At 35.3% G+C, this 20932-nt stretch overlaps 1 protein-coding gene across 1 annotated transcript in view; it reads left to right on the top strand.

Annotated features, from left to right (window-relative positions):
• The window catches only part of DNAH12 (dynein, axonemal, heavy chain 12), a gene marked incomplete at its 5' end in the record, with an annotated part of 66911 nt that overhangs the window by 24521 nt on the left and 21458 nt on the right, over nucleotides 1–20932 (top strand). Inside the window, 22 exons of the mRNA XM_010292232.1 lie at nucleotides 788–1033; nucleotides 1339–1458; nucleotides 2200–2309; nucleotides 3202–3385; nucleotides 4263–4403; nucleotides 5197–5280; nucleotides 5366–5554; nucleotides 6236–6355; nucleotides 7116–7304; nucleotides 7999–8150; nucleotides 8862–9000; nucleotides 9088–9254; nucleotides 10302–10557; nucleotides 11000–11299; nucleotides 12473–12651; nucleotides 14248–14440; nucleotides 14531–14692; nucleotides 17157–17351; nucleotides 18176–18309; nucleotides 18641–18803; nucleotides 19227–19307; nucleotides 20521–20697. Coding sequence (XP_010290534.1) covers nucleotides 788–1033; nucleotides 1339–1458; nucleotides 2200–2309; nucleotides 3202–3385; nucleotides 4263–4403; nucleotides 5197–5280; nucleotides 5366–5554; nucleotides 6236–6355; nucleotides 7116–7304; nucleotides 7999–8150; nucleotides 8862–9000; nucleotides 9088–9254; nucleotides 10302–10557; nucleotides 11000–11299; nucleotides 12473–12651; nucleotides 14248–14440; nucleotides 14531–14692; nucleotides 17157–17351; nucleotides 18176–18309; nucleotides 18641–18803; nucleotides 19227–19307; nucleotides 20521–20697 — 3681 coding nt within the window. The remainder of the gene's footprint in view (nucleotides 1–787; nucleotides 1034–1338; nucleotides 1459–2199; nucleotides 2310–3201; nucleotides 3386–4262; nucleotides 4404–5196; nucleotides 5281–5365; nucleotides 5555–6235; nucleotides 6356–7115; nucleotides 7305–7998; nucleotides 8151–8861; nucleotides 9001–9087; nucleotides 9255–10301; nucleotides 10558–10999; nucleotides 11300–12472; nucleotides 12652–14247; nucleotides 14441–14530; nucleotides 14693–17156; nucleotides 17352–18175; nucleotides 18310–18640; nucleotides 18804–19226; nucleotides 19308–20520; nucleotides 20698–20932) is intronic.

Genomic DNA, 20932 nt, shown 5'->3' with positions numbered 1-20932 from the left:
AGTATGTTTACATTACATTTATCGTAGTCTTATTTAAAAGAGGTGTTAGTGAACTACACTTAATACCTGTGATGAATTTGCTTAGATTACCTGATTAAATAAAATCTTTGATATGATTGTTTTGACTAGATTAGCTGTTTCATGGAAGAGGCTTGGCTTTAGAAAAGTAATCTGGAGCCTTTTGGAACAGCATCTGTTCCTTAAGACTCAGTGTGGCACAGAACTACTGGGCTAGAGCAGTTTGCCTCAGGGGGAACTATACTGTGAATGCTTACTTAAAGCAGAGCTAATGCAGCATGAGAGTATACCAACTGCAGATTACTTAAAGAAAGGAAGTGCGTTCCCTCACCTGCCGTGCACACCACCTTCCTTCGCTTACTGCTGTGTTGGATGTATCAGTGTAACGGGCAAGCTGTTTTCTTGAGACAGTGATGAGAGAAAGGAACTGGGGGAGACAGTGTCCTTTCTGCACTGGACAGTACATTGAGATAGATCTTGATGGCAGCTTGCTGACAGCTAGTAAGTCATAAGCTGCAAACACTGGTAATACTTCTGTTTCATTGGTTCCCAAATGTTCTGCAGGCCACTGCTTTCCAGTGTAACTGTTTTAAATGATCCAGAGCTTACCTAATCATTTGAAGCAGTACTTAATTTAAAATGCTGTTACTGTTTTCAGTTATAAATGCTATGATGGAAAGAATACTGATCCATCAGCTGCCAAAGTTCTGACTTAATTTCCATTCCTCAATTAATTGTTTAAAGATATTTCTTTGGGTATGTATTTCAGGTTCTTTTCCGAACAGTAGCCATGATGGTTCCTAACTATGCTCTGATAGCAGAAATTTCGCTCTATTCCTATGGATTTTTGAATGCTAAGTCATTGTCAGTGAAGATAGTAATGACCTACAGGCTTTGTTCAGAACAGCTTTCCTCTCAGTATCACTATGACTATGGTATGCGAGCAGTTAAAGCTGTTTTGGTGGCTGCTGGGAATCTAAAATTGAAATTTCCCACGGAAGATGAAGATATATTGGTAAGTTCCTGAGGGAGTAATTTTTAAGGAATTTTACAGATGCACGCAGTTCTGAGTTCTGAAGGCAGTTCCACCGTGTCTTGTCACATCGCTGATCCACGTTTCTTAGTTTGTGAAATGAAGAAAATAAAATACATGCTGCGCTTTCCAGTGCTATGCTGATAATTGCACAGTTGTGCTTAACTGCTTATTAAAGGCACCATTTAATTAATTAACCTTTATTACCTATTAGATTATTTTAATTGCTGAACAGTTTATTCTGTGTTTTTAATAAGAACAGTAAAATGTATATTTGTTTCCTCTAGCTTCTTAGATCAATTAAGGATGTGAACAAGCCTAAATTTTTGTCACATGATATACCTCTGTTCATGGGTATAACTAGTGATTTATTTCCTGGAATCAAGCTTCCCAATGCAGACTACAATGTAAGTACACTTGTAATTTTTCCTTGGTCATAATCATTGTGGGTTGTTTTGTGGTGTTTTGTTTTTAACCAAGTGTAATTAGTACAATAATTTGTGAGTTATTGCAAGATAAGGAAAATTGCTGAATGTTTGCAATGAAACTTAGTACCAAAGAATATTCTGGTATCTGTTCTGAATATAGTCCACATCTGAGTTCCCTTACATCTGGAAGGGTTGTGTAAAGCATCCTACAGATTGGAAGTTGACCTGCAGATTTGCCAAATTTTAGAGTCTTTTGCTGATTTCTTTCTTAATTTTTGGACATAATTAAGTGAGATTAAGCTTTGTGTTTGTATTTTCTTTTGTTTATAGCAACAATTAAAGCATAGCTCCTTTGTAGGAGGATGGTTGGGAAGATGAGCATGTTGGAAAAGACAAAATGGATTAACTTTTTAAAAATTTGCAGTAATACTAGAGTTTTGTTAAAAGCATATTGTTCCAAAGCAAATGTTGTTTTCCTGATGGTGGTGTGCCTTCTCCTCAAGATAAAAATTGTAGTTAACTTCTGTTCTAGCATGTGAAGTACAGACGTGATTTATTTTCTTTTCAAGGGACATTTGCTATATTCTGATTAATAGTACTTCAGTTATTAATTAATTTGAAGCCCTTAGTGATGAGCATAAACTGTTCTACTGTAGTAGAAGTGCAAGACAGTAATTTAAACTATAGCAATGATAAGATTATGATCTGTTTTGATTTTAGGATTTTCTGGAATGTGCCAGCGAATGTTGCATTCGACATAATGTCCAACCTGTAAAAGCTTTTATAGAGAAAATGATACAGACATATGAAATGATGATTGTTAGACATGGGTAAGATTCTCATTACTGTTTCACAAGCAGTATTTGTTGTAATTTTGACTTATACTGTAGTCGTTATTTATATCAAGTATAAAAGGTCTTAAGGGTGGCAAAAGGATTCTGTTTGTGTTGGAACAGTTTGTCACCAATACTGCTTTTACATGTACCAAAATTCTTGCAAATGTGTGTCTGGGGAATTGTACTACTCTTGATATCCAAAGTAGCCTCACCTGTATAAAGATTTTAGATGCAGGTATCAGTATGGTGAAGACTTCCAACTGTAAAAGTTTGTCTATATTAAAATATTAGTTATCAGATCTCTGCCATTTTATTCCTAGATTTTATTACTGAATAATTGTGGAGAAAATACATACAATATGACATTATCCATATGATTGTTAATATTCAGCTCATTAATTAATCTTTTCAGTGTGACACAGTTATAGTTGCATCCCTCTGCTGGGTGACTAAAAAAGTTATTTTGAAATGTTGGCAAAGATAGTTTGATTATTTTGTTGTTGTTGTTGTTGGTTTTGTGTGTGTAGTACATGTTCCTACTGTTTGTATTCTTCCAGAACTTTGCTATAAACTCTGTCTAGACTGAAAAGTAACTAGGAGGTAATCTTTGATTCAGCAAATAAATGAAATAGTGTGGCGGTAAATCCACGTTTTAGAGGACAACTTGTATACAGTGGCTGTGCAATCAGATTTGCATGTGCAAATAAACTGTTTTTGCCGAAATGATGTTTTGTATATAGCAACCAGATTTACTTGCTGTGCTTTTTGAAAATTAGGTGGAAATTAGCTTTAAGCATATGAATGATGCTCTTTGCTTTCATGTGGTCTGTAAAAGTCTAAATTGCAAGACATGATTTATTAATAGCTTTTTTTTTCCATCTAACAGCTTTATGCTGGTAGGGGAGTCTTTTTCTGGGAAGACCAAAGTTCTACATGTGTTGGCAGATACACTGTCTCTTATGAAAGAGCGTGGTTATGGTGAAGAAGAAAAAGTAATTTTTAGAACTGTGAATCCAAAATCAATCACTATGGGTCAGCTTTTTGGGCAGTTTGATCTGGTATCCCATGAGGTAACGTGTGTTTTAAAAATAGTGCATAGTAATTGCCCACCTTTATCTGTCTTCCTCTCTCACGTGCTGTGGCTTTCATGGGGTTTGTATGAGTGCACTCGTGTGTGTGCCTTGGCAGGGGGGTTGGACCAGATCATCTTCAGAGGTGCCTTCCAACCCCGACCATTCTGTGATTCTGTGTAAGTATGTTCTAACTTCAGGTTAACTCATGCCGTCATTCACAGTTGTTTTCAGGGGACAGGAAAGGCAGTTTACAAAGCGCGTGTGTCTGGTTTTTAAGACCCAGTTCCAGACACCGTTTCTTCGTCTGTTCCCTGGTCTCCAGACAATGTTTATAGGGCTGTGCTATAAATTAAATTACTGGTTTGGTTTTAAGAAAAAAGAAGCAAACATACCAGTATGGGTTCAAGACTAGGAGCTTGTCTGTCTGTTTTTTCTGCTTGTTAGTATTTCTAGTGCTTTCTTTTTTCTCCCTTTTCCTGTATATGTCAGACCTCCATTATTCTGGATAGTAAACTGTTTGAATTCGTGATTTTGTTATTTTAAACACAGATGAGAACACAATTGTAAATTTTATTTTAACTAATACTTTTATGGTTTGTTTTAAATTATTGTTTAAAAAAAATGCAGTACCAAATGTGTATGCAGTTATGTAGGTTTAAATATGCAAAAAAAGCAATATCATTCTTGAGGTTCATTTCCTAGCACATCCGTGCTAGGAAATCATACCAAACTTAACTATATTCATTTCTCTGTCTATTCCTAACCCGTATAATCAAAGTACTGCAAAAACGATCTGTTTTTTCTGTTGCTTGCAGTTTAAATTGAACTATGAATACTATGTCTTACTTTTCTTTCCTGCGTTCTCCCCCTCTAGTGGACAGATGGTATAATTGCTAATACTTTCAGAGAATTTGCATTATCTGAGACTCCTGAACGCAAATGGGTTATCTTTGATGGCCCAATTGATACTCTGTGGATAGAAAGCATGAACACAGTTCTGGATGACAACAAGAAGGTATCAGTCAGTGGAAATAAGTGCCTAAATAAAACGACATTTTGAAAATATTCTTCTACATATAAAACCACAAATGCAAACAGCAGTGCCTGGCATTTGAAAAGAGCAAGTGCAAGGTGGCTTTGGTAACAAGGTGTAAGCTTGTTTTGGTTGGGATTTTTTGGGGGTTTGGTTTTTTTTATTTACTTTATTGAAATAATAATCACAGAAGCAACTCAGTGCTGTACAACATTGAATGTATAGTATTTCCTTAATGTCATATTATAAGTTTGTAACATAAATAATTGAAATTTAAATTTTAAAAATTACATTTAATTATATTTCATGTATCTTACAGTACTTTCAAAAATGGGCCTTAGGAATCTCAAAATGAATATAAAAATTAGAGACAATATTTTAAGTTCTGGATGTTAGTGTGTCAAAATGCTCAAACTGGCATTCTAATAAGTAGGAATGGTAGGTCTGCAGCTGGAATGCTTCAGTATTAGCAACAATAGCAGCAGATATCCTTTCTTCTTTCTGCTTGCTGTCTTGTCTTTATCTTGTCATACACAAGATTGATAGTTATCTGTATCCTACTGGTAGGATAATATGGAGTACTACAGTTAAGTGACAAACTGAATAAAAAAAAATTATTGCTCCAAGTGATTAAACATTTTATGTGCCTGACCTTGCCTTTGGCTAATATTTGGTTTTGCCGATTTTCATATAGAATTCTCCTGTGACAGGAAGTGTAATTTACAACTAATTTTTTTTCTAATCTTGTGATTATATTTTTTAATTATTATTAAAGCTTTGCTTGATGAGTGGGGAAATCATCCAAATGTCCCTTCAGATGAATCTTATTTTTGAAACAATGGATCTTTCCCAGGCATCAGTAAGTTTTGTATTTAATGAAAACATAAAACAAAGTTAAATATGTTAAATGTATAATAAAATGAGTTTACAATTTTTTTCCTTAGCCTGCTACAGTCAGTCGTTGTGGCATGATTTATTTGGAACCTTCTCAACTGGGCTGGAGGCCACTTGTTACCTCTTGGTTGAGTAAACTGCCTGAACCTCTTAACTTAAAGGAACATCAAGATCTTCTGCAGGGGCTTTTTGACTGGTTAATACCACCAGCATTAAGACTCCGTCAGAAGCAGTGCAAGGTATTTTTTGCCATTTTTGTCCTGCAGTAGCTAGGTGCCCATTTCCATTCTGTTATCCTTGGTAGGGAGGGACTATTTTCTCATGACAAGCACAATTAGAATGAATATGCAGCAGCCTCCTGTTGTTTTGAGAAGGGCAACTCTTGGGTCCAGTTTGGAAAGTTTAAAAGAGAATGTTAGGTAAGACTTGTATTGTTAGCTGATCATAGTTTTCACCTCGTTCTTTTCAAAAGTAAAGTGTTTGAAGCGCTGAGTGAAAAGTCTTCCCAAGAGAATTTTGTACATGTATTTTTTTTCTTTAAAGATGTCGTGTTGAATAGGGAAGTACTTTTTTAAGTGTTAGGAGAAAAATACATGTAGTTCCTTGCGAACTCTGTGTGATATAGTGCTTAGGCTTTTGCTCATGTACTGCTGTAGTTACTTCTGTGAGGTTTTTTTGTTTTAAGATGTATGATTGTAGTGGTCACCTGGTAGCCATGAACATGGTTAACAGGGTAAATGTCTTGATGTTTCAAGGATAGAGGAGGGCAAATGATCTTTTGAACAAAAGGAAGTGTAAACCTTGCCTTCAAATACTTGTTCAGAATTATCTAATGATCTAATTATTTTAGTATTTTAGCTCTAAAATGTAAACTAACTGAACACATAAAGTACAATACCCATCCTTTTGTTATCTCTTAGGAACTGGTACCTACAAGCAATACCAATGTTGTAGTAGCTCTTACACGGCTTTTTGAAATGTTGATTTGTCAAACTGCACAAGAAGATCCCACCAACAGAAACATCCGTGCATGGATTATGGTTGGTTTTTTAACCTGTAGAAAAATGTGTATCTGTTTCTGCATATGCTGGTCTTCAAAAATAATTTGACTAATCAAAGCAACTTCAATTTGGGAATAAGAGATGTGAAACAATTTCACTACCTCCTTGGACCTTTCCCCCAAACTTTGGAGGTGCCCCGATGAGACACAAGTCTTATATTTAATCGTATTTGTTACTTGTGTTACTATTTTCCCAATTAATTTTGGGAAATGTGCTTTTTAAATAACCAACTAGCTAAAGCAAAGTGTTTCCCTTAAAGGAAGTAAGTGTTCATGTAATACTGATTGGCTTGCTTTTTGAGCAAAATTTCCTTGGGAAGAGTGTTTTCTAACAGTTATATTAGTTGGACGCTCAGTCTGACCTTATATGACTGTTCTTATGAAAAACTGAAGGAAACAGAATGTAAAAGTACTTATTTAAAATTGAATTAGAAAATTCCTGGATCCTGGTTTGCAATTAGAAAATCCCTGAGACCACATGATTGAACTCTTCTCAGGCTTTGTCATGTGACATAATGCTTTAGTCACTGGCGTTTTTTTTTTCTCATCTATATCTAGATCTATATAAACTGTCTTTAATCAGATTTCTAAATCTCTTTAGACCAGGGCTATTCAAAGGCAACTTGTAACACCTATCTGTTTAACAGTATTTTTCAGAATTGTGTTTGTTAATCAGACCATACAAGGTTCCTGTAATATGTCAACTTTTTAGACAGTTGCTCGTCTGTTTGCCTTTGCAGGGTTGCTTTGCTTTTGCCACAGTCTGGTCCATTGGTGGAACTTGTGATGCTGACAGCAGGATAATTTTTGATAATTTCTTGAGGGAAACTTTGGAGGGGAAATCTGGCATAAATCCTGTACCAACGAGTGTGGGAAAATGGGAATGTCCCTTTGAAGAGAAAGGCTTGGTCTATGACTACGTGTATGAGGTATGATTGATTGCTTCTGCATTGACTGAAGTAGACTCTTATTAGTCCAAATGGAAGGAAAATATAGCTCGATGGCTATTTTAACTTTACAAAGCTAGTTGGATGTTGTGAAGTATTGGTGTTGGATTAAATCCACCGTGCATTTTTCATTTATTTTTCTTTTTTGAACAGTAATGTGCTGAAAAAATTTTTTTAGAAAATACCAAGATATACTCATCAGTTATATTTATAATGTTGCCACATTATAGTTATTCTGTAGCTAAACAGAAGTTGGTGGACTCAAATCTGGTTTCATGTAGAAGGAAGGATGTCGACTGTCTAGAAGAAAAGCAGGATATAGAGCCCACAGGCAGTTTGCCTAAGTTAAAATTTTGTTTATAGTATCCATCAGAAATATTGGATTATAATTACACCTTTTAATTTTTGCATATGTTTTCTGTTGGTTTTTTGTACATTTTGTTTGTTTTGGCTGAACAAAAAGTTTAAGAAAAGAAAGAAGTCTAAGTTTAGGTATGTGCTTTAGCACTTTATTAGTGAGGTAAAGCAAACTAAATATATGAACTTCTGAAACATTTAATATTCATTAATTTATTAAAAAACATTATTTTCATTTTTCAGAAGTGAAGTAGTAGAGAAAACCTGTCATATGTATAGCAGTAACACCATTCTATTTTACATCTGTGTTTCTTCCTAGCTGAAAGGCAGAGGGTGTTGGGTTCATTGGAATGGATTTATTAAAAATATTACTTACAGTGATAAAAATGTGAAGATTCAAGATATTATAGTCCCAACTATGGATACAGTCCGATATACCTATTTGATAGAGCTATTTGTTACCCATGGAAAGTAAGTAACTTCACTGCAGTGCAAATTCCTGAAATACTGGTCATAGGTAGAAATATCTCTTATTCTTTCCCTTGACTTCATTGTTTTTATCAAGCCCTCAAAGTTTATTTGGTCTGTTAAAAATAGACATTTACTACAAACAATATAATTTGTTGCCTTAAAGTCTGATTTTGTCTTTATGAAACCTTATTATAATCCAGTTTTAGTATGCTCATTCTGATGATGGTTTTATGACAGCCCAAAGAGTTTTTGTACTCTCTTTCTTCTTTGGTAATGAGTTGGGTTTTTTTTCTTTGATTAGTCATATAAAAATCAGTTATATGAGCTATGGTCCAATCATATAACAGAATGAAGTACAGAACAGCTTCAGGTTAAATTTCAAAGCTGAAAGTTTTATGAAGTTTAAACTACTGCAAGACCTATCAGGAGAAACTTAACTCCCATGTATGTTCATACATACTCCAAAGCTAGTAGAATGAGGGAATGAGAAATGTCTCTTTCTCTTTGTCCCCCTTGTCTTGTTGGTGAGAGCAAACTAAAATTATGAGAGGGTTATATGATATGTTAAAACATCTTAGTTTCTTCTTAAGCCATTAACGTTTTTAGAGGTAGAGCAAGCTGGGCAGGTTAGTAAAACCTTTGACTTCTAATTGGAATTAGTTTATAGTTCATTAGATTTCTGCAGTCTGTATGCTTTCTTTCTTTGTGAAGACCGCTGCTTTTAGTGGGACCAACAGGTACTGGGAAATCTGTGTACGTCAAGGACAAGTTAATGAACAACCTGGAAAAGGAGCGCTACTTTCCCTTCTTCGTTAATTTTTCAGCTCGCACCAGTGCCAATCAGACCCAGGTTAGTAGGATAGATCATTTATGTTTCAAAAAGATAACTTATATGAATATTTAATCTATGTTTTGAATATTCCTGTCTGCATTATAGAACATTATTATGGCCAGGCTGGACAAGAGACGCAAAGGAGTCTTTGGCCCTCCAGTGGGAAAAAAGTGCATTATTTTTGTAGATGATATGAATATGCCTGCTTTGGAGAAGTATGGTGCACAGCCTCCTATAGAACTTCTAAGACAGTTTTTTGACCATGGATTTTGGTAATTATTTAAGATACAATTGAAACTTTTTTCTTGTTGCATTTGCTGTTATAATGTGCTTTGTAAATGTTAAGATAGCTTTGGTTTATATACAAATATATTATTTAAAGTTGAAGCAACTTCTATGTTGTTCTTTAAGTGACTTTTCAATTTAGGAAATTGATCATCAGATTTGTTTTGGGTTTTTTGGAAGGTTTTATTGCTGATCTTCAGCACTATTTGTATATATATAAATAAAATCATTGCTTTACAGCTGGATTTTTTTATGTCTGCATTTTCCATTGGTTCTATTTTTTCCAGTGCAGTTCTTGTTCCTTTCCCTTTCTCTTCCTCCTCAGAATGAATTGGAAGTTTTAGGTGTGTGTGTATGTGTATATATGTGTATGCAATTATATAAAAGTTTAGATTTTACTTGTTGCATTGGTTTTTACTGTCATCCAAGATTCTATTAGTCATCACAATTTTTTTTTAACAACATTTCAAAAATATTTTTTAAAAACAACAGTGAAATCAGATCTGGTAATAGGCATGAAGAAAAATAAGCTAAAGGTCTTCCCTGCTTTTGAGGTTTTTGGCTCTCCTTAGGTTGGAAGATAAGAACAGATGGTCTCCTGAGGTCCCTTCCAGCCTGAATTGTTCTGTGATTCCAGGCACTGCTCAAATATCTGTTCCTCTTGAATAGAGATAATATATCTTGACACATGACAGTTTTAAATACTCATCTCAAAATGTCATATCAGGTTTTATGTAATCTAGTTTAAACAAATAATCTTTCTTTCAGGCCAGCAGATGATATGTTGAGATTAACTGGCGTGTAGTTATAAGACTGTTCTTGGTTATAAGTTGTTCTTGGTTTCTTGGGATGTTTTTTTGTTTGTTTTAAAAAGTATAAAATATATATATAATATTACGTAATACATACTATATTTTTCTATTTTTAAGTACATATGCATGCAGAGAGTACTCTCTAATATAGAAGCATCTAAGCTGTAACAAATGTGTTGTATCTGTAACTATCTAAATGTCACATTACAATTTATTTTGAAGGTATGATTTAAAGGACACATCTAAAATTACACTTGTTGATGTACAGTTACTTGCTGCTATGGGACCTCCAGGCGGTGGGAGGAATCCTGTCACTCCTCGATTTTTGCGACACTTCAACATTTGCACTATTAATTCTTTTAGCGATGAAACAATGGTGCGCATTTTCTCTACCGTAGTCTCTTTCTACCTACGGACGAGTGAATTTTCTCCTGAGTTCTTCACAATTGGAAATCAAATTGTCACTGCCACTTTAGAGGTAACAGGCAAATACCTTAGCAAAAGTTTCCTTTAATTTGTTCAGTACAGTTCTACTGGCTCTATAATAATTTAATTAGTGAGTATCCAGAGACAGAGTAAAAGTTTCCTCTCTCCGTATTCACTTCACCATGTTATTTATGGTCAATGTAATGAGAAATTACATTGTTTCTGTCATAACAGCATGAGCTAACAACAGCTGATGCATTCCAGACTAGAGCAAAAGACACTTGTACTTGTAGTACATGTATGTTCCAGAACTGCATGAGGTGCATCTGATATATTCGGAGGGCTTCAAGATCCTTAGACGTTATTAGGATTTGTTAAGTGTGAAATGTTCTTGTTGGAGAAATAAAATTCTAGAAGACATTTAAGATTTATTATAATAGTCCGTGTTACTCTTCTGTTGATTTTGTTCTTTTTATTGTTGCTATTATTTTAAGGTGTATAAGAAAGCCATCAAAAATCTTTTGCCCACACCAGCCAAATCTCATTATACATTCAACCTGCGTGACTTTTCACGTGTTATCCATGGCTGCTTGCTCATTAAGAGAAATTCAGTTGAAAGCAAACATGTAATGATTCGGCTGTTTGTACATGAAGTATTTCGTGTCTTCTATGACCGTCTAGTGGAAGACAATGATAGAGCCTGGTTGTTCAATTTAATGAAAGATATTGTGAAAGAACATTTCAAAGAAGCATTTGATTCAGTCTTTGCACACCTGAAGCAAGGAAACACACCTGTGAGTATTATGCTTAACCTGTTGCAAAATAATTGCTTTCATTATAAACTTAAGACTAGGAAGTTTCTCAATCACAGGTGAAATTTTGGATCAAATGTGCTTGGAAATTTGAGTTAAATTTGGCAAAATGGCTTCTTCAGGGGCAAAAAAAAAAAGAGTAAAAACATTTGTATGTAAACATCCTTTCAAAAAAATATTTCATTTAAAATGTGGGTAAATTTACTACTTTTCCATAAAAGAATTTTGTGTATCTGGTAGTGAATCAAAAACTTGTTTCTCATTCAATCTAAAAAATAGTGCAACATTTTTTCAGGTTTACCCAAGAACCCCTGAGTTAGTTATATCTTACGAAACTTAATTTACCAAGCATAGTGTTTTATTAAGCTCCTACATGTCTGCACATAGAAATAAAGCATCCCATTAATCAGTAGGTGAGCAGAGCAACTTTTCAAAAAAATTCTGTCACTTTTTTTCTTGGACATGTAGCAGCATGTACTGAATCTTTGGGCAATGGGAGGTAACATAACAGAAAAAACAGAGTAATTTATAAATCACTACCACAAAAGTAGCTGGGACCTGCGCATAGTACAGTACCTGCAAGGAGAAATACAAGTATGAATACTCTTAAATGGACTTCCAGAGCCCTGTTTTTACAGGATAATGAGACATTCCCGTTTTTAATTTAGCCTGTGACTGAGTTACTGTGTGGTAAACAGTATTCCGTAATTGCTATGAAATTTTACTATTTAAAATGTAGTATAGTCATGTTATACTGTATGCCTTGTCTTCCTTTTCTCTGTTCTTCTTTTTTTCCTTCCCCTATCGTTTCCTTGTGTAGAAGAAATAATTTTGTGGTCTTAGTTGTCCATTTCATAACATTGAAAATTGCTAAACATACATGTGTATAAATTTGGTGTAATCTGAAGGTCATTATTATAAGACTGTTGGCTGTTTGAGCCAATTGTGTTCCAAGAACAAATTAAGAATAAGTATATTGTTTAATATGGAAAATAGAGAATTTTGAGGTGAGTGGTGTTTGTGACTCAAAATATTTCGGAGTTCTTGTGTCTGGAATATTTGTCTAAATTCTCCTTCATTTTCTAAAATTCCAATGAGGAATATGTTTATTAAATATTAAACTGGACTTCATAATTTGTTGAATATTTGCCATAGGTAACAGAAGAAAACATGAGAAGTTTGGTTTTTGGTGACTACATGATTCCAGAACTTGAGGGAGATGAAAGACTTTATGTTGAAATTCCAAGCATTCAGCTGTTCAGTGATGTTGTGGAGCAGTGTCTGGATGAATATAATCAAACCCATAAAACAAGAATGAACCTTGTAGTTTTCAGGTGTGTACAATCTGTATTATTAAGAGCTTTAAGCAATACTTGATAATTCAGTATATCCAATTTTGTGGCCTGTGTTTTTTGTACGTCACCTCCCTTTTATGCATCCACAAAAGTGTTTGTGGTGTTACACCTTTTTGGATGGAAGTGAAATGTTTTTTCTCTTATGCCTCTACTTCTTCTATCTGAAAGTAAATAATCAGAAGTTTGTCTCCTAAGGGGCTTTGAATGTATTCTTTGGTTATTATAGAAACATTGTGCACCAAATCAGGTGGGTGCTCTACTTCTGCTAGGCCTCTGTTACCAGTGAGGATGGGTGTCAATTTTCCCTGCAGCCACTGGACTTTATTTCACCAAGGACAAGGATTCTAAGGTTGTGAGGTGCAGAGTGAGATACAGCACAATCGTAACGGTCTGTGTGCTCTGTTGTGCAGCACAGCCATGCGCCACTTTGGGGCACGTACCCAGCCTGGTGCTGCAGGTAATCCTGTGAAATCTTAGACTGCTGTTGTTACTTTAACTTGTGATCAGGCAGAGCTATAACTGAGACAGATTAGGAGGTCACAACTCCCTCCTCCTCCCTATTGCTAGAGATTACTGCCTCTTCATATTTGCCAGTGTAACTTGACATGCAGATGCTTCGTGAACGTGATTAGGGTTAGTTTAAACACTTCTAATAGCAGCTTATTTTAGTCTAGGTCATTTTGACAACCTGGATTTGTGAGTACCTGTATATACAGATGTGCTGGGAGCTTGAAGAGCTTGCAGCCTCTGATCAGAGGTCACTTCCTGAGTGTAGAAAAAATATCCCAGTTACCTCACTGAACAGCAGCCAGGAGAGCATGTCTAACTGTAGCCTTAGGGTCCAATCTCATGGATAACACCTGGATTTGACTCCTTTGTTTTTCTAACCAATCAAAATAAACAATTTATCTCTCTTGAAACGCTTTACCCTCTTTTGAGTCCACTTTTAACTACTGTTAACTACCCCATGCCCTGTGCTTAAGTAGGCGATCTCCTGTAGACATTGCTGCATATTCCAAGATAAACTATGCTTGTGTTTTCACAATAGTTATGACTTTCAGTAATGTGCAGATCCTGCTTTCTGAAGATGTTGTTCCAACCTCTATTTCACATACAAGTTATAAAACACTGTCAGAGGCAGAGGGAAGGGAGAGGTTTGTTGATATAACCCATTTTGCCCGAGTTGTTCCTTTAAAAATTGTTTAAACTGTTATACCTCAAAAAAGTTAAAACTGATAATACTGCTATGATTTAGAAGTAGAGAATTAATGTTGGGTTTTTTTGACACGGTTATCCATACAGTGCTCCTATTCTCACCGCTGCCAATTCCTTTTGGCAATTTGTAGTAATTTGTAATTTATCTGAATAAAGAGAGTTGTGAATTTTATTTTATTTTGTGCTGCTTACCCACTCCCTTTCTTCGTCTTCTCCCCCACCCACACCACCTCACCCCCCACCCCACTTTCAGCAATTTGTTTTGGAGATGCTCCTTCTATATTTATTTCACAGATTTATAGGTGCACAAATTGTATATGTATTTCTGCCATTCTGGTAATCAGCACATTTCAAATATAGGTATGTGTTGGAACATTTGTCTCGTATAAGCCGTATTCTGAAGCAGCCAGGGGGTAATGCTTTGTTGATTGGAATGGGAGGAAGTGGACGTCAGTCTTTGACTCGTCTAGCAGCATTCATGGCAAAAATGTGTGTTTTTCAACCAGAGATTTCTAAGACCTATGGTACAGCTGATTGGAGAGGAGATCTGAAAGTGAGTATTAATAACCTGTCTGCATTTTTACTTAATTTTGAGGCAGGACATTTTGGAATGTACAATGTTTTAACTGTTTTGCATTTTTAGAGTCTTCTGAAGAATGCAGGTGTAAAAGGCTTGAAAATGGTATTTTTGATCACAGATGCACAAATTAAAGAAGAAAGCTTTTTAGAAGATGTTGACAGTGTCCTCAACACTGGGGAGGTACCCAATCTTTTTGCAGCAGATGAAAAACAAGAAATTACAGAGGTATCTGTAGAAATTCTCTTTAATGTTGTGTCCCCTTTAGTCTATTTTGTCAGTTTAATGTGAAGTGTGGCTTTTGGATATATGCACTTAATTCTGTGACTTTTTTTGAGACCTTAGATAAATCAGCCAGTTATTAGTAAACTTAGGGAGTAGTTTATGCCTACTACTAGCTTTAATTCTGACCTGGCATTCTGTTCATGAACACATTAAGTTGTGCACGTAGCGAACTTTCTTCACAAAAACGCTGTGGCCATAGTTATTTTTTGTAGTGTGTTGTGCAGAAGAAGAATGTACATCGTAATATTTTCATTGATCAGTTAAGGACAAAGACACTTTTTGATAAAACACAACCTGCCTTGTCAATACACTCTTGCTGTCTAGGGCACTAGGGCATTGTTAGAATTTCATAGTCTTGACATTTCTACTCAGTGAGAAGTTGGTGCTCCGTGAATTCAGGCTCAGAAGTAAAGATGCAATGTACTCGGCCAGTTTTTTTTTTAAATTTCTACCTAAAATCAGGCTTGGATTTTCAAAATAGCAGTCACCAGTTGGGAGGGAGAGGTGTCAATCTTTCACAGAATCACAGAATCATTAAGGTTGGAAAAGACCTTTAAGATCACCAAGTCCAACCATCACCCCAACACCACCATGCCCCCTAAACCATGTCCCGAAGTGCCACATTCACATGTTTTTTGAACACTGCCAGAGATGGTGACTCCACCACCTCCCTGGGCAGCCTATTCCAATGCTTGATCACTCTCTCCGTAAAGAAATTTTTCCTAATATCCAATCTGAACCTCCCCTGGTACAACTTGAGACCATTTCCTCTCATCCTCTCGCTAGTTAGTTGGGAGAAGAGACCAACACCCACCTCGCCACAACCCCCTTTCAGGTAGTTGTAGAGAGCGATAAGGTCTCCCCTCAGCCTCCTCTTCTCCAGACTAAACAACCCCAGTTCCCTCAGCCGCTCCTCATAAGACCTGTGCTCCAGCCCCCTCACCAGCTTTGTTGCCCTTCTCTGGACATGCTCGAGCACCTCAACATCCTTCTTGGAGTGAGGGGCCCAAAACTGAACACAGTATTCGAGGTATGGCCCCACCAGTGCGTATCTTTGTATACATCAAGTCGGAAATTTAATGTTGGCTAATAATATTTGGAAATGTATGCTGTGTTGTCTTCTTATCTTGGTGGTATGATTACTAATAAATTAGCTAGGTATGCTTCTAGTTGATGTTGAAAGTGTTTCTTAGTACATACACAAATGTTCTTTATTGAAATAGCTATATCACTTGATAGATATTACTGTATTGTTTGTTCTTGCACTTAAGTTATGGAGCATGTTGATACCTGCATTCCATGTATTTTGCAAAGAAGTTAGATTATAATTCTAATAATCTTTCTCTATTACTGTTTCATTCTTAACAGGTATATGATAACAATATTAAGATAATGTGGCTCTTTTACAATTTTACACTTTGTATGAATATATTCACTTGGTGTATACTAGAACTTGGTAGCTACCCATAATATGCCAACTGGAGCGAAGTTGTGTTTTACTCATTTAAATCTGCTCCATCAAAATATTTCCACTTTTACTCTATTGCTACTAAACTAATGATTGTCATATATTTTAATTGCGGCATTATACAAAGTATACATGCTTTTGTGGAAAACAATTTGAATTTTAAGGTTTTATGGTCAGTGTTACATGGATTGTTAATTAATTGAGGATAATACTACTTTCATGAAGTAGTCTTTAATTTCAACTCTAGAGGTTTCTTCTTGGTTTTGGTAAATGATTGAATGGAATATGTTTTGATGTTTGAAACGTAAATCTTCCTTTCCAATTAGGTAAATACAGCATATTTTACTATAATATTAAAGCTTTAAAAGTTCTTAGTAAGTTAATGTCTTGAAATGTTGCTTAGGGGACTTACATGGCACTTAAAGTGTACATGATGAGAAAAAGATTTGCTTTTGTGGTAGCGGCTTTTGTGTAATGAGAGTATAATTTGCCTCATCTGTTTGTATCTCCGAAATCTTTGAGTGACTGAAGATTGATTGTAATTAAGCCTGATATTTGTATTTATCATTAGAAGGCTTTCGTTCTTTATTTCCCGAGGGAGCTAATTAGGAATTTTTATTTTTCATAATGTGTCTTATCCACCTGGAACTCATGTTGGGATGAATTTTTAGTTTGTGTTTTGATGTATTCTCAGTTGCTCAAAGCAGCAGATGATAATTTTTAGAATGAGTTGTCAGGGTCATGGATAAATATTGTAATCCTGTTCTCAAATAGTATTCACTACTTGTTCTGTTTTTCTAGTTATTCTACCTGTTTCATGTATCAATTAAAAAAAATGTATTTCATGATGATGCTATTGTTAACAGGATTGCTATAGGACTTCAGAAGTGCTTAATGAGAAATTATGTAACAGTTTTTACCCTATGTATTCTTCCTAAGAGTGTTCGTGCAATAGTTCAAGCTGGCAATAAACATGAAGAACTTAGTCCGTTGGCCTTGTTTGCATTTTTTGTGAACTGCTGCAAAGAAAACGTCCATATTGTGGTAGCATTCAGCCCAATTGGAGATGCTTTCCGCAATCGTTTGAGACAGTTTCCATCACTCATCAACTGCTGTACTATTGATTGGTTCCAGGTATGTGAAAATATTTATGTTGTTTCCTCAACAAACTACTTCTGTTTTCTAACAATCTATATTTTCATGTCCCATTAGATTTTCTCTTGTCTTCTTTATAGAATTACTCCATGTTTTTCAAAATTTTAAAATAGCATAGGCATTTTTGGTAATATTTTGGGAGCTCTTCGGTGTATGATCTCAGTATTTTTACAACTAAACAAACTTAAATTTTGTTGCCACAGATTTTACATTTCTGAAGTAATGAATACTCTCAGTTTGATGATGGTAATTTGTCATTTTATCGCATAACGTGTATGTTTTAAAGGACTAGAGAAAACATTTCCATGTGATTGTAAAATGGTAATAGTTTCTGCTGCCTGTTAAGCAGATCATGCATCATAGGAATGACTAGCAAATACAAGTCCTATCATTTATCAGCAGATCTTTTATAGCAGAATAAAACTTGGAAAATTACTGTAGTTAACGATCCTTGATGTAAGCAGGGTTACTCTCAGTAGAGTGCAGTTAGCTCTATAGCTTGGCCTGATGCTGACATCAAATAATTTTTTCTGCCAAAGAATGACATAGACACAGAAATGTTTGGATAGAATGGCAATATGTAACTTTCAACTAGAAGATCAGTCAGGAGTTGCCAGAAAAGATGGCATGGGTAGTGGCCTTGCTTGCCTGATCTAACCCCTATATCAGTTCATTTGTCTTGAGACATAATTGGGACTAGTCTGTCTCATTCTGGTGTTTTGAATGGTAAAAATTGTTTCTAAAGTACCAAGACTGCTAACAGCTGAATTTTAGAAATGCTTCTCTCCTCACTTCTCCCTCAGCCGTGGCCTGAAGATGCCCTTGAACGTGTGGCTAATAAGTTCTTGGAAACACTTCAGCTCACAGACAGTGAGCGTCAGGAAGTTGTGCCCATCTGTAAATACTTTCATACTTCAGTTTTGTCACTCTCTGTAAGGTCAGTCTTTTTCTTTTGAAAACAACTTGTTAATTTATAGACATGCTAAGAGGGGAAAGATTATGCTGTTGAAAGTAGTAAACTGAGCAACAGAGAACTCAAAAGTTGACTTTTTAGAAGTAAGAAATAACAAAATAGTAGGTGATTGGGTTTTTTTACTACTCATTTCTGTATTAAAAGTTAAATTACGCTATCTGCCTGCATAAAAATATTACATAAAATTGTTGAAATTGTTTACTCCTATTATTTGTCAAACAGGTACATAACTTTGCTAACAATAGTTAAACTAAAAGAGGAAAACAAAACTTAAGGGTACTTTTTTTTTTAACAGGTTCTTTCAAAATCTGGGGCGCCATAATTACGTTACTCCTACTTCTTATCTTGAGCTTATTGCTGCGTTTCGGAAACTTCTTACTCAGAAACGAGACACTGTAATGAAAGCTAGGAAGAAATATGTGAATGGACTAGATAAACTAGCCTTTGCTGAATCACAGGTAAGTTAGGACAAAGTGGAGCTGAAAAAAAAAATGTTTGGCAAAAGCAGATCTGTTCCTGGAGAAGTCAGTCAAACGTGTTACTTTAGGGTTTGTTTAGCTCTATCTTCAACAGTACAACTATGAGAAATGTAATTTGGCTTTTCTTTCCTACCATCATAGCAGTTGTGCTAGAGGCCACAGACCTGTAAGCATATATTGCTATGCAATATATGAACAGAGGACTATATGTGAATGTAGCTTATAAAATTAGAGATTGTACATACAGGACAAAAATAAGTCTGGAGTGTTTTGATTTGAAACTGAATGTTATTTCCTTCTATCAATAAATTACTCATTAGGTAAAATCTAGGTCCTACAGAAATTGTTGGAAATTGTACTTGGCAATTCTGAATCCTGCCCAATTCTTTTGCATATGTATAGGTTGGTGAGATGAAGAAAGAACTAGTTCAGCTACAGCCCAAACTGGAAGAGGCTAAATTGGATAACGTAAACATGATGAAGGTAGAGTTACACAAATGTAACTTCGTGATTTTTTATGTAAGCATGTGTGTACTTGGGATCCATAATTTCCCCTTTGGAACAATTATCTTTGAATTAAGACTCTTAATCGTACAATGTACTTCTACTTCAGTATCTCAGCTGATTGTAGATAGGTTTTAAAGAATATGCCTGCGTGAGATTGCTGATAATGTGACTTTCAGAAAATAAAAGTTGAGTTCAGGTTTTTGAGCTTGCTTCTTTTTTACTGGCATTTGCAGTATTGTGAAACTTGCCACTATTTATGCTTATATCCTTAGAACTGGAAGAAAATTGTATTCTTTATGCAAGATGGATTCTGGTTATACAGTCCTTGCCTAAGCTCCATGCTGGAGGATGTTATAGGAACCTTTGTGCTAATAGTGGTTAGACTGAGTTTCCAAGGATCATTCACAAACATTGCAAAACCCACAAATAGTTCTTCAGCATACAAAATAAACAAGAACAGTTCTGCACAGTCTGTCTTTGCATGCACAGGGATTATATACTTGATTTTAAAAGGAGCCTGAAAAAGATTAACTTAAAAATTTACTGGGATTTAGGAACTAATCTCTTAGGTGTTTTTGAAAAATCTGGCTTGAGAAAATACATTAGCTAGTATGTTAATGTTGCATCACAAAAAAGCAAGATTTGATTGACTTTTTTCTATGCACTTGCTTCTAATTTGTAAATGTTTTTACAGATACAGTGATATCTCTTCTACCTACTCTTACAAAACTCTTAAGAAAACTAGATGTCACTTCTGGAGAACTGAGAAGGGAGTACTTGGAGGAAGGCTTGACTCATCACTGAAAAGAAAATATATTTCAGTAGTCAGTATTTTAGACTATGAAGCCATGAAAACTCACTGTAAAAGCTACTCCTTTTTTAATTACAGCCTGATGCACAAATGTGAAGAGTTTCTTGTCTCCTGAATTTCAAACGTATTTTAAATAGCTTTTATTGACAGTAATCTGATTTCAGTCAGTTTACCTACGGTTGAAGCTTCATGATGATGTTGCATTATGCTAAGAAACAAATTATTCCCTTAACATATATTGAAAATCTATGAAAATATTGAAATACTTCAATTTTCTCTTTGTATTTTACAGTATTCCATAAGTGCCATACTAGGTAATTTCAGTTTATTTGATCATTCACTGCTCAACAGGAAGCTCACCCATGTGTTTTATTTTAGACTATAGAAATAGAATCTGCAGAAGTAGAACAAAAAAGAAAAACTGTAAAAGTAGATGAACAAGTTGCTTCAGAAAAAGCTGAAGAAGCTCAGACACTGAAAAATGAATGTGAGAGTGACCTGGCAGAGGCAATCCCAGCCCTGGAGGCTGCACTTGATGCTCTTGACACTTTGAAGGTAAGCTGATCTAAACTTCAGCATTTGAAAGAGTTATTTAATATGATGAAATTCTTCCATTTAGTTGGGAAGGAACACACTAAGATGAAAAGAATTTGAAAAGTGTTAAATTGCCTCAGTTTTGGCAAAGGAGAGGACCTGTACAGTCATTGTTCACTATATTTCCTCTTCATGTACTCAGAATACAAGGAGTTGGGGGTGCATTTAAAAAATTGTTTATTTGCAAGAAAGCCCA

The sequence above is a fragment of the Phaethon lepturus genome, unplaced genomic scaffold (assembly GCF_000687285.1).
Source record: "Phaethon lepturus isolate BGI_N335 unplaced genomic scaffold, ASM68728v1 scaffold13748, whole genome shotgun sequence".
Classification (NCBI taxonomy): domain Eukaryota; kingdom Metazoa; phylum Chordata; class Aves; order Phaethontiformes; family Phaethontidae; genus Phaethon; species Phaethon lepturus.
This window is presented reverse-complemented; position numbering and strand designations above follow the sequence as displayed.